The 13,730-nt window shown below is 44.8% G+C and overlaps 1 protein-coding gene across 1 annotated transcript in view; it reads right to left on the reverse strand.

Moving 5' to 3' along the window:
* Positions 1 to 13,730, reverse strand: part of LOC149343891 (diuretic hormone receptor-like) — a 149,243-nt gene that overhangs the window by 77,730 nt on the left and 57,783 nt on the right. Inside the window, exons 2-4 of the mRNA XM_089546095.1 lie at positions 5,538 to 5,672; positions 3,502 to 3,605; positions 1,606 to 1,691 (exon numbers count right to left, since the gene is read on the reverse strand). Coding sequence (XP_089402221.1) covers positions 1,606 to 1,691; positions 3,502 to 3,605; positions 5,538 to 5,672 — 325 coding nt within the window. The remainder of the gene's footprint in view (positions 1 to 1,605; positions 1,692 to 3,501; positions 3,606 to 5,537; positions 5,673 to 13,730) is intronic.

Below are 13,730 nucleotides of genomic sequence, written 5' to 3' on the forward strand. Positions count from 1 at the left end.
TAAAAATTCACTAGCGGCGTTACTTCGGTGCACCTTCGTTCATAAGCCGTGATTATACCGCGGGCCGCAAGGTATTCCTGGGCCGCGCTAGAGTAGCGGGATGCCGAAAGGGCAACGAAAAATTCGGATACTAGCAGCTGCCAAGCCAGCCGAAATATTCAATCCACTGCCCTTTCTTTCCGGATGAGAGCTCAGTAAAGTCAAACTTTGGGGGCTTGTTAGCAAAAGAACGGTCCCTCCTCCACACCCCTCCCTTACCCACTCCCACCAGATTTTCTGGATACGCTTCCAGACCCGCTCTCTCTCATCTCCTCAGCTGCTATCTCACTGCTGTGCCACCTCCCCTACATGCTCCCTGTGCGGCGACCCTCACGCCACACTCTCCCACATCCTTTTCGGCTGCCCTGCTGATCCCCCCCGCAGGGACAGCCCGCGTTATCAAGTGGGGAGGACTGGGAGGTCGTGCTCTCGTCTCTGGACCCGCCATCACAGCTTGCTGCGGTGCTTCGGGGTGCCGACGTCATCAACAAACACCACATTAACGTTCCGACGTAGAGTGGGACCGTGTGGTGGTCCAGGGACCCAAGGGGGGTCTAAACCCATTTGCCATAATAAAGTTTTTCTCTCTCTGTCCGTAGGCAAAGGGGTAATATCTGAACCCCAGACGCGAAAGAATAGTGTAAATGAACTCTGAAGAAAAAAAAATTCAAGCGCAGCACACCACTTTGCGGTAGCAAGTACCTGAACGATAAGAGTATCGCCCACGTTTTGCTTTGTTTGTATTTCAATGTAAAATAAAAGACCCAACAAAACTTACGAGGATTATAATCAAGCAGAAACATGCAGTTCAAAACCTGCACATGCAAACAACACTTGCTCTTCCGACTGAAAATCTCACCGGTTTTCGAAAAGCCAGAAAGTGTTCAGTGCATGCCATTGAAATCAAATATAGGGTGTGCTTTTATGCTGAAACTATTCAAGTGTCCTGAAAATACTTTTGCCAATAATAAGCGGCGAAACGACGACACGCTTATTTGTAATCCACAAAAAAAAGAATTCTGCGCTGCAGGCCATAGATGCAACCGAGATCATTCGACATCTTCAAAACCGACTGGCTCTGCATGACCTAGCATGCATTTTGGGAGCGGATTTGAACAAGACGCAGTACCGAATAAGGGACACACGAAGAATAAAGGCTAGAATAATGCGTTCATACTGTGTGTCTTCCTTGGCCTTTCCTGCACCTTGTAGAAATGCGGCGACAAAATGTATGCAAGCTACAGCGGACAACCAGCTCATCTTTCTACTTTGCCAGCACAATGCCGGAACCTTGCAAGCATAACGCTCACGAAGCACTTTCTCTAAATTATTGGGTTGTCTTCTCTCTTGTATTTGCGAATTGCGAAATAACGAGTCCTTGCTGGAGTAGCAACACAATCCCTACATTTCAAACCGTGCTCACAAAACGCGTTAAGTGATGCATAAAATTCCGCTGCGCTTTACTTTCATTTGTTGTTTGATCCGTTGAGAACGGTGTCCTCCCTGAAAGTACAACAGCGTGAAAATAAACAAACACAAACAGACACAATCAGCAAGAGTGCATACTTGTAGTATATGAAGATCCACAATGCGATGCTGAGTGCGCACAGGGACATGCCGTACCCAATGTAGTAGAGGGTAGTGCCGTCGACCTGCAAGTGAAAAGACATTAAAGGTGTCAAATATTCCGAATTAGTGGAATATGTTTACATGTGTAACCATGCCTGCTCTGCTACCGCTACCGCTAGACGTGTACAAAGAAAAGCCTTGAAGATACAGTTTCCTGTCAGCTGAAGAAATGAAGCGAAAATAGTTGAGGCGTTTCGCGCAGATGAGCTTTCTTGTAAAAATGTTTCTGGTTATGGTCGCCCCTTTTTTCGCAACATTTCCGTGTATAATTTGATCCTCTTCGGTTAATCTGTGCCGTCTCAAAATTAAAGCATAAATAGTTATGTCGTCGTTACGGTGCTGCATTCCATGATCTCACAGCGACAACGTGTTTTATTTGATTCCGTCCGGGCCGGGGAAATTTTTCCGCCTTAAGAAACTGCGATCTGGCCTCCAGTGTTTCAGCAAGGATAACACTTTCGCGAGGACACAGAATGCTTCTGCGTTGATAGCAGTGTGTCAGCGACTGAGTTGTCCGGATGGTAATGAATTAAGCAGCAGGCTAAACTATTATTCCTTATTCCTAGTAAAGATAAAGAAAGAAAAATTTGGACGTTTTTAGATGTCATGTCCCATCCTTGGATTCGGATGTGGTGCTATCACAGTTAAAAACACCTTTTTGTCGCGACCCTATAAGCTGCTGATTTGCCGCAAAATATGTTGACATAGTAATGTAATCAAACACAAATACGAAATGCATTGTGGCCCTGTTTAATGATACCTGAACTAAACTTACCTATGAGCGCGGGCAAAAGCTATCAGCACTGGTTTATCTGCAAATAATTGCACTTTAATCAGGAAAACCTATTTAAAAGAAGCGTGTTCAGTATTGGGCACCGAGATTGTTAGCAGTAAACGCATATCCTTCCTGTGCTTAGTGCACCGTTAACCGCAGTGCAGACGTGCCAAAACTGCGCAGTTTGTAGAGGCAGTAATAGAGAGTGAAAAAACACCAGCGATTCAGAGTAATACCACGATGAATACTGTATTAGATCGCCGTTTCTCAGGGCTGAAACCGCTAGCTTTAACAACTAATCAAACTTCGTCGAAAGTCAATAATCTTCACTACAGGAAAGTGCCCTTAGCGCTATATCTTCGTGGCAAAAAACTTACTCTACTGATACCTTAATGTGCTGTTCCACTCTGCATAATGAAATTCAAAATTTACTCGCATATTGGGGGCCTAGTTATATATTTTTCAAAATCGCACTGCTCATACTTCGAGCTTGACCATTAACTAAATCAAAGTAAGGGCAAGCCACGAATGTGGCTAAAAACTTTTTTCAAATCAATAGTAGCGTCTCGTCTTTGCCTAACTTTTTTACGTGTAAGTGAATATGTCTCTATTTCTATCGTTCCCGCATGCGTGGCTTGTAAAGAAGCGTGCGCCATCACAGGTAAGTAATTCCTCATTGAGCCGTTCTGGTCTGATATGTGGTGGGCTGTGCAGGCTGCTAGAATAAGATGCTGGGCGCTCGGGCCTTCCATTGGTTGACTTATAAGGCGTGCCAAAACTTTGTTCTTCCGGTCGCGGAAGTAGTGGCGCCGACCTACATGATATATCGTCCAATATGGGAGTAAATATGGCACATCCACATGGCCGCCGCATAGTGGTCCCTACCGACTTCCGGGATGAGATTGGAGCACACGCATTAATCCATGCCACTGGCGTTTGCGATACCGCGAGAATGGTGCAACAGCGCAACATGGAACCATCTGTTGTTGCAGGCACCGCAGAGACTCTGGCAGGTCACCGAAAGAAACCGGCCTTACCTTCGCCTCTGCAGTACTCACCGGTCTTTCCACTTCGAAGAAACGCTCGAAGAGCGGCACGCAGTGCGAGTAATCCGATTTGCCAGCCCAAACACCGGTGGCCGAGCAGTACCGAGACGCGTTCTCTGCAAGAAGTGAACGACAAGAGAAGGAGTGAGAAATACAAAGTTGCTACATTTCTGTGGATCAAAACGAAATCAGAGCTCTTGGTAGCTGCATGAGATCACAAGCCCGATGTGTGTGATTCTGCCTAAGGAGTTCCGAACTCGCGGAGAATGCTTGCTGAATACAGCCTGTTGTCTTTTTCATTTTTTTCAGCGAAATCTTGCATACTTCGCTTATGTTTCTTTTATTGCCGTGAGCGGTACCACTAATTTTCGCTGCTTCTTTTAGGGCGTTGACGGCTCGACTCATACTGTGGCCTCCACAAAGTAGGACTAAACGAAGAAGAATAAATGAGCCTTTAAGACTGTGTGCTTTAATAGCTTTTTCCGGCCAGATAGGTCAAGAAGATATAGAAGAAAAAGTAATATGAGTCTACAATTCTCAACAGAAGACAGCAGCTCACATGCCCACTTAAGTGGCGCCGAAGGAGTACCGTGCGACGCTCGTCAATTTTTAATCGATTTTGCGTGACAAAAAAAAAGAATGAAAATAGGATTCTTTTTGATTTCAGGAAAAAAGGGCGCGGAGGTGGCATTAATAATCTTCTTAGTCAGAAAAGCGGAAGCATGTGTGCGTAAATTTTGTTCATGATTGACTGGTTGTTGTTGCAAAAACAGGCCTTGGATTGCCACAGATATGTCGGCCAAACCTTCAAGAGAAATTCGAGCTATGTCTCCAAGAGAGCATGCTGCGTCAGTTGGCGATAGCTCATTAGTTTGAAATTCGTCACTACATCAATTTCACCAGCTAGAGAAAAGGGACTTGAAGATTCTCAAAAAAAATTTATTCGCTCCTTCATTTCGCAGCCTCTAGTTCCAAAACTAATCTTTTCGAAAAAATGTTCGCTCCAGGTTTACACTAGCTCTCAAGTTCGAGAAACTTTCTTTCACCTGCAGAGTCGTTTGAATAGACTCCAGTGCAGTTTTTGCTCTGTAAGATTATGTCACATGTTCCTTATGGGGACGTAGTTCAGTACTCGGTTTGGGTAAATACGTACAGCCGCAAAATGCTTAGTTAGCGTGCGCGACGACCACTTTTTGTGCGCTCTTGCGCTTTACGACGAAGCAAACTTGCGCAAAGCCCAATATTAACCGCGAGCTTAGTGAGTCGGTGCTTAGATTTAATATTTCAGCAAGTTTTGTCCTTCATAAGCTACACGAGCACAGAAAATGCGGCCGTCATGCACGCCAGCTAAAGATTTGGCCGGCTGTTCAGCTGATTTTCTTTATTTCGCAAGTATCAAATTATTTACATTTTAATGCTCCGCTGCTTACTTTCGGCCGTGCCCTAACCACCATTCAAGATGCAGCAAAAATTCTGCGTTTTTCCCCGTTTTTAGATCGCCAGGCCACTCCCAAACAAATCGCAGAAACAGCAAAAGATCGGTTGCAAAATGTATTTAAGAATGTTATGGAGCGCAGCTTTTCTGCTACCACAAGCCGGACATCCTACGGTTAGATGGCAGTGACAGCTTTATTTCGCAATTTTTTAACGCTCAGTTCTACATTACCGTTAGTGTGGATGCAGCACTGCAGATTTCTTGCAAATTTATATTGAGGACGTCCTGTTGTACAACGTGGACAAAACTTTCTGTACACAATTTCAACTACTCATTTTATGTTCATTTCGAATGCATCGTATATCGGCTCCCAGGGCTTAGAATGAAAACTTCAGCCCTAATTGCATGAGGAGAATACCATAGCAGAAGAGAGCAAGGTTCACAGTTCCTGGAGTTTTGGAGGTACGCGAGATCTCTTCATTCTTCAGGAGTATAACAGGTGTGAAAGTGCGCTTCTAGTTTGTGCGGAAGCTGCCGCAGTAGTTATTCTGTCTAGTTGGACAGAAGGAAACTGAAATGGCGTTTTCTAATGCAGAGGTGTGCCCGCACTCACGGGTGGTGTCGTAGTGGACTCCGTTGAACGTGGCGAAGCATGGTATGGATGAGGTGTGCGCCGCTGGGGTCCGGGGCCAGCACGACAGCCCGTCCCAAGTTGGCAGGCAGCTCAGCAGCGGCTCCAAACTCGATTCTGTGACCACACAATGCACGAGCAATGAGTAAAACAGTAACCATATGGAGCTATTACTCTAGTTAAAAAATGTGCAGGCTATCACACGAATTGATGCGGCAAATCTGCCTCCGCATCTTAGGTTGTATATTTCGCAGTTACATTGACCACATTCGTATTTGTTTTCCTGAATTTGAATTCGTGGTTGCTTTTTCGTTGCACTGCTGCGTGCGCTTCTGGTGGGTGCAGCCTTCTGGAGGTTGGAATGTGTGAAGGCGTACTGTAAAGTGGAGGTGCTTGGCGAGAAATGCATTTGCGTTGGTGCGTTCCCGGAAGTGTATCCACCGGATTGTGGTCTGAGAAAGCGGTCGCGGGGAAATTGCCGAGCTCCGATCCCCTACGGACGCCTGAGTGCTCACACACATGCACCAGGTCTTTTTTTTCGAATGTCCGCTGTAGTCTTCAAGCAATAAAAAGGCTCAAAATATATGTGAGCTGTTTCACTTGTACGAAAAAACAAATGGTGCGATATTATATTCATGGAAGTTTGAAGTGCGATTTTTTCTCTGGACAAAACAACGCATACTCTACGTGTTATTGCCTCATCTGACTACCTCGCAAACGAGGTGAGAAATGCGCGCGTTTCAGCCCCTATAATAAACCGATTCGTGTGCCAATCAACCAATCGAAATATGAGGAATAATGACAGTATGGTGTAACAGAAGACGACAAAAAACTTCAAGCCAGTGAGTGAAGACAAAGAAGTGCACATGACGTGCACAGCCGAGAGAGCAATGCGATGCTCAAGTATACAAGACGTGACAGTTACGACTGCGGAGATCGAGGCCATAAGGCGGAGACATAATACTGGCGACGGCCGATCATTCCTGCACATGGTCCTGTGTCGGTGCGATGAGTGACCGCTGCTGTCAGATAGAGATTCGATGCAGAGGCATGGGCACGACGGATGTACCTCGCGATCGACGGAATGAGCGCTTCGGACAACCTCGGTGTGGATGAATGCGCGGAACCTTACACGAAACGACTGTCTCCACCTTTCGCGAGTAGAACTTGGCCGATTGGCGAGAGAACTTGGCTAGGTGACATTTTAAAAGTGTGTAACTTCTCACGTGGATACCTGATGTTAATTTTAAATGTTGTACACTCCTCCTTGATTTTTACATAAATTGTCCTACCTGTGTTGTTACCTGTAAATTCCATCTTACCATGATCAGTGAGGACCAACCCATCAGCTCGAGGACAGTAACGTCACAAGGGCAAAAAATTATTTCTATGATGTTTATGTTTTTATGTTTTTATGGGGTTTAACGTCCCAAAGCAACTGAGGCTATGAGAGACGCCGTAGTGGAGGGCTCCGGAAATTTCGACCACCTGGGGTTCTTTAACGTGCACTGACATCGCACATTACACGGGCCTCTTGAATTTCTCCCCCAAAGAAATTCAACCGCCGCGGCCGGGATCGAACCCGCGTCTTTCGGGCCAGCAGCCGAGCACCATAGCCACTGAGCCACCGCGGCGGCTATATTTCTATGATGTAAAGGCATCAATCTGCGCAGAAGTTTTGCTAGGTCGTCGTACTCAGGAAGCGCGCAATCTGATACCAGCTAGTCACCATTGTGAATGGGTGCTGAGGGCGACCCAAATCAAAACGGCTACGCGCACGTGTGTTAATCATTAATTCGAAATTGTTATTGAACTCTTCTGATGTGAGGGACGCGAAGTGAATATATGTGTGAGAAATGTTTTCCTTTCGAGGCCAAATTACAAAACTCTGTCTGTATGCATAACGCTCATCTGAAGCAAACAGGCGAAGTAATCCGTATACATTACCTGTTTAGTTTCCGAATTGAGAGCGCTTCAGATAATGCCACGCAGAGGAGTGCTGTCAGCAGCTTACATTTCAAGATTTAAAAAAAAAATTGCAATTTTGGAAAAATTGGAGAAAAAGCAACCCCACTGTGGACGTGAAACTGCACTAAGAACCGGTGGACATGTCCTAGGTGTAAAGAGGAGTTAGGATGTTTGAGAAGACAAGCAAAAAGGTTCCCAGAGGAAGTTCTTTTAAACGGTTTGGAGAAGTATACAAAGAAAAGTCATTCTATGTGCCTGGTCACGTTTCTATGAAGCGCATTTCTAAAGGGGAAAACTGAACACGTCAGTAAATAGGTCACGTTAGAGTGTCCAACCGTGCGTCAAATTCCGTCCATCATTAGCGACTCCGCTCACGCGTTCTGCTTAAACTCCGTGAAGAACTGAACCACACTGGTGCGGCGGAGCCTAATGATGCGGTTCCCAGACTTCCAAAGCAACTTCTTCGGGAACAAAATCAATTTGACTGGAAAGACGCAATGCTCACTCACCGAAAGTCTGCGTTTAAGCCATACCAGCCATGAAAGTCATCAAACAGGACGAGGTAAGCATTACTGAAGTGGAGATACGTTTTAGAGACTGCACGGCGCGCAGATATGCTGCTTTTAGAAAGAACAAAGTAGCGCAAGAGCATGAGGCAGCCGGCCGAGTAGGCATGTCCTTATGGTTCAAGGATTTCTGTAGGAATTGCGTTTTTTTTGTTCTATCGTTTCGAATCGATTTATATTGCTGGTTAAAACATTTTGCGAGGAGCTTCCCAAAACTGCTGTCCTATAAATTCGTATCGTAATCCGTAGGCGTTTCAAACTCATACAACCATGACCGCCAAGATTTTCTTTGTCTATTAACCCCGACAAAGTATACGAGTGCCGTGTATCGATAGCCAGCAACGTAAGGAATGCTGGTAAAGCGTATCCGGAGAAAGCTGAAACGCTCTGCGGTAGGCACAAAGCAGAGTAGTAGTCTCTTGAATATATAAAAGAGTAAAGGCATTGCGGAGGTTAGATACGTACCAAACCAGAAATATGTGGTAAAATTCTGAACATGCATGTGGAAAAAATAATTAAGAAGTGAATTTTTGCAAGAAATATCCCTTGCAACCCTATCGAGGGAAAGCCATGGTAGAGCTTCCTCTCTTCACTAGCTGATTGATTCACGCCAGTCCGTGGGTGCACAAAAGTTCTAGGGGCCTTCGTGCTAACCTACAGCCCTCGTGCTGCCAGAGGTGATTGGGTGAAATAGCGCATAGTTAGGGAGGGAGGGGGAAGGGGTTGAAGGGAATATGACCAGGTTAGTTGCTTCGTTTCTGGGGGCACCTACGCCACATATATAAGCTTTCCGTTGCAAAGAAGTACGTAGAAAAGATGTTTCTGAGAATGCACCTGAGCCTGCATACGCAGATGGTGCCCGCGTACAAATAAAATATGTAAAAACTCACAGGCGTTTGAGGCTGCAAGAGGTATACGGCCTCAGTCACAGAATATTACGCGGACAGTGTAATTGAGTTTTAACTGGAGAGAAACTGTTCTAAAGCCATACGCGACTATTCCGGCCTTCCCTCTTGCCACAAGCCGAGGTAAATCGCATCATCCGGTGGCGAAGATGCAACACGTGAAAGTGGCCTTAGGTGCCTTGCCTTTTTGTCAGCAGGTATCGCGTAAAACTATCATGTTGGCCTTGGTTAAATGAATAAAATTATCAGAAGAAGTTTAAAGCCACAGCATAAATTCCTCTACGCCATTCGTTTACACAACTGTCACATTTCCCCATACGCCGTGGCTTGTCTGTAAAACAAAAATTGAATTCGGTGGTGATGACTTTTATCTCCTTTTCTACACGAAGTGCTTGGGAGAACAGCGGCCACTCGCGAGCAATCAGTCAGCTTGTTTCACCGACCGATCAGAGACGGGCGCTTCAACGCCAAGGACCGGGTCATGCTTCACTAGGGGCTTACAGCGTACATTTATATTCGACACAACAATTATGTTAACTGCATGTGAGAGCATGACAGTCCTCTCAGCTACAATACAATGCGAGCTTCTTTACGGTGTAAACAAACAAAAACAACACGGGGTCCCTCTATGATGCGAGAAGGAATGTACCGCGAAGCGTTGAACAGTTGATTTGTTAATTTTCTTTGCTCAAAGCCGCCGGCGGACAGGCTTAACTCTTTGTCGCTCCTTTTCACGGGAGGGCGGCCCGATTTCTTTCAAAGGATTACAACGCGTGCGCAGGTATTTCTAGGATGTTTGATATCGTCGTACGTACCATAAACGCTTTACGTCGAACATTCGTCGTTATCAATAAAGTGAGCGCGTCTGTATGCAGCTATACTATCTTAACATCGCCGACCGACAAGTACAGTTGATGCTGACGCCGCCGAGTTGTTTTCAGTCTGCTAGTGAAGTACGCCAACTGAAGAGGTTAAGTTGCGCTCAAGCTTACCTCTGAGAGTCTGCTGCTGCCGTCACCACCAGGTGACAACATGTACTTGTGACAATAAAAAGCAATATTCCATTGCTTCGCTTCCAGAAGTGAAATCACTGAAGGAAAAGGTACTCCCGACAGCTCAGTTTTAGTAAAGTTGTGCGTGCACTAGTTGATGGCACCGAGCAACGTTTTTTCCTGCTTCGAACAACTCGAGTCGCGGAGTCGCTGTATTCCCCGTCCATACTTCGCACACCAAGTAGAATGAAAATACGTGGCGCAGCACTTGAAATGAAAGAATTGGCTCGTAGGATATGGAGGACTCGGAAACATTGGGCATTTAACATTTTATGGCCTTATCTTTTCGTAACCTCTTTTCTTGCTCTGGTGTTTTGCAGCCAAATATTTTGCTGTCTGTAGAAGATCTGAAGGTAAGAAATTGAAAAAAAAAACGCGAGCTCGGTAAATTTGAAATGGTGTTTTTGCGTCTTGGTGAAAAGTAAGCGACCAAAAAAGCGGTTCTTCAATGAAGACACGAAGCAGCGATGTACGTCTAGGCACTATGTGTGTAAAATTTCCCCATATTTTTGTCTTATGCAGCGAACAAGGGAAGCATACAATTATCTTGTGCAACCGAAACGCCCATGCCGGAAAACTGGAGTGCGCCTACTCTCTGCAAAAGCCCCGACTAAGGAGACATTGATGCACTGGGACACATTTCGAAGGGCTCTCCAAAATGGGCACCTTTTGTTGCTTTCACCTTTCTGCAAACTGTCGCAAGGAGATTGAATCAAGTGATGTAGTTGACAATAATAAATATCAGTAGTGGTCCTCAAAGTAGTAGGTCTCCTCAAAGCCGGAGCTTTTGCGATAGCGGGGTGCTAGAAGAAGGAGAACTTCAATAGTACGCCCAGGAATGTCCAAGTCGCAGCGATAGGGCACTGAGGTGCACACTCAGGCATGCAAAAATGGTGGCATACATAAAGTGCGCCAACCAGGTGGAGCAACACTGCTTACACTGGATTCGGCTACCGTCAGTACTGTGTACTTGCGGCAGCCCGCGGCGAACGTTGCGCAATAAAGACAGGTCTGTGATTCCAGGGCGAAAAATGGCTCCTGCTCCACTTACTTAGTGTCTACAGGCTATGTCGAGATGCGTCTTCTCTGTGAACGTTGGCATGAAGAGGTCGCTTCTTTGGCACCAAAATCATTATAGCATCTCATAGAAGGCGCCAATTACATCGCCGAACGAGCCCTGGTGTCCACATCAAGCTCCTCCGCGTTTGTATATGGTTCACTAGCGACTGACGGTAGTGCAACCATGAGCGTTGACGAAGGTGCCCTGAATGTCTTGTGAGGAACGCCAGTCTAGATGAGCTCTAGTTTGCTATTCAGCTCGAAGTGAAAGTTTCCGTTAGGAGCATACGGAAAAAAGGGCGCTTTTAAATTGAACACAGCTACAGTTTAATAACAAAAAGTGTCTATAGTATTTTTCTGAAGGTACACATTAGCGCCGAGGGCGTTGCCTTTCACAACATTTTCAAACAGTTTTTTTGCTTAATGCAGCCACCTCACTATGGAGGGTAAACCAGAAAGGTATAGATACCCGTTGCTCTAGAGAAACAATAAAAAGCATGCATTCTCTTAGAAACCTACCATTTTACGCCATTCCAACCGAATATTCCTGATTCTGGGTGCATTTGTTCAGTTCTGTCACCAGCAGGCTACGTGTTCAGTTTCAAGATGTCTCACTTCACTACATATGCAGTAGCAGTGCGGATGTTCGTTTCTTTCTGCGGATGCCCGTAATGAACTCTGGTCGTCGTGTTTAGCGTTAAATTTGACCGAGTTTTCTTGCACATTTCACGGACTAATTGTAAAGTCCCAAGCTTCTCACGCACAAAGCGCTACTGCTGCTTAGTCTGTGTAATTCAAGACAGAAATACGAAAACGAAGGCATGGGCGTAGAAAAAGTAGAAATCATTGACACCATCTCCAGCCATAATGCCTCAAAAACATCGAGGTCACAACCAGTTCCAGCAAGCCCCCTTCAGATTAGTAACGGTTATAGAGAAAGATGATGTTTCTGCCGTATCGTATTGGTGCCATCACACATAGGCACTCAAGAAATGCGGCTTGTGGCCCTATATTTAATATCTGTGATATTCTTAATATTTTATTAGATATGAACAAGGAGACCACTAAACATGAGCTAGGTATATCCTTTTATTGTTTTCGACTTTCTCGTGAAAGGAGGGCGTGCAGAAATGACCGATCAATAATTGCCTATCACATAATACAACATTTTGGGCGAGCTGGTTAGTTACATTCATTATTACAGCGCAAAGACGGCACAGAACAAGAAGGGGACACAACAGCGCTGTTGTGTCCCCTTCTTGTTCTGTGCCGTCTTTGCGCTGTAATAATGAATGCCTATCACAGAATGCGAAGTTCAATATATCTGGGGAGAGGCTGCTTTGCCTGCAAACTTCTTGAAAGTGCATGCATTTTGGGCAAACGTTAACAAAATTTGTTAGGCCACTGCGCGGAGCAAAACCGGGCTTTCGCAATTCTAAAAACTGATAATGATATTACTTACGGTGGGCTGCACCTTCTAAATAGTTAAGGACCCTAACAGTAATAGTTAAAAAGTTACCTTTTCAATCATAGTTAACCAGCCCGCTAGCTGACAGGTCTTAGATGTATGCTGATGTATTACACCGCTGAGAATGCTATGCCGAAAAAAGTGCTCTAACCCGGCAAAAAAAAAGTCTTTTTTTTTCCGAAAAAAAGTGCTCTAACCCCACAAAAAAAAGTCTTTTTAATTATGTGACGTCTTAGGTGAAACACCCTGTATACTAAGCCCCACTACTGCATCGTACTCCGTCCTCGAATAGTCGTTGCCATATGCATACTGATGAAAGAGAGAAAAAAAAGAAAAACATCCAAGCCTGAAGGAACTCATTCCCCGCATAACCATTTTTTTTCCACAGGGCAAATAATCGTCTCTCAGCTTTAATTGTTTTTTTTCGCTTTCGTCACAGTATATCAGTTCTTGAATAACGATATTTTTGTTAAAATTGTAAGAATCGTTCACGAAACGGAAAGAAATAGAAGGAGAGTAAACTATTCCTTGTATTTCTTTTTTTTTTTCATGCGTTACCAATCTTACTTTCGAATATATCAATCTGTGATGCTTTTACTAAATAATATGGGCCTGGTTATTCAGAAAAGCGCACATGTCGAAGCAATATAAAGAGGCACATTTCTTTAGCATGCGGTGAAGAATTTTACCGCACGCAAAAGACGCAAGCATCACTTTTGTACTTTGCTTTCTAGCACAAATAAAAGATCAAATTTTTCGTGTAAGTTGGTTGATGATCTGAACGCTCTTTTAATCTCCAGCAGCAGTAAAAACGAATTTGTTTCCTGCATGGAAATAAATCGTTTTGTACTATGTTGCTCGTAGCTGTAAACATATATAGATCAGCATGTGACCTTCCGATATTATAGGTTAGAAGTATTCCGTCCTGTGTCACAGGCTTATCTTCTAAATAAGCAAAAAACAAAATTCATCAATAAAACCACGCGGTTCAATCCGCTTGGTTTTTCTCGGTTATTACAGAGTTCGTATTTCCCCTTCATCAATTCAAATGAATGGTGCTGCGTACTGTTTTAATTTACGAGACGAGCATCCCTCATAGGAATTCAGTAGCGGCATTACTTCGGTGCGCCTTCGTTCATAAGCCGGGATTATACAGC

The sequence above is a fragment of the Amblyomma mixtum genome, chromosome 5 (assembly GCF_055824585.1).
Source record: "Amblyomma mixtum isolate Tamu chromosome 5, ASM5582458v1, whole genome shotgun sequence".
Classification (NCBI taxonomy): Eukaryota; Metazoa; Arthropoda; class Arachnida; order Ixodida; family Ixodidae; genus Amblyomma; species Amblyomma mixtum.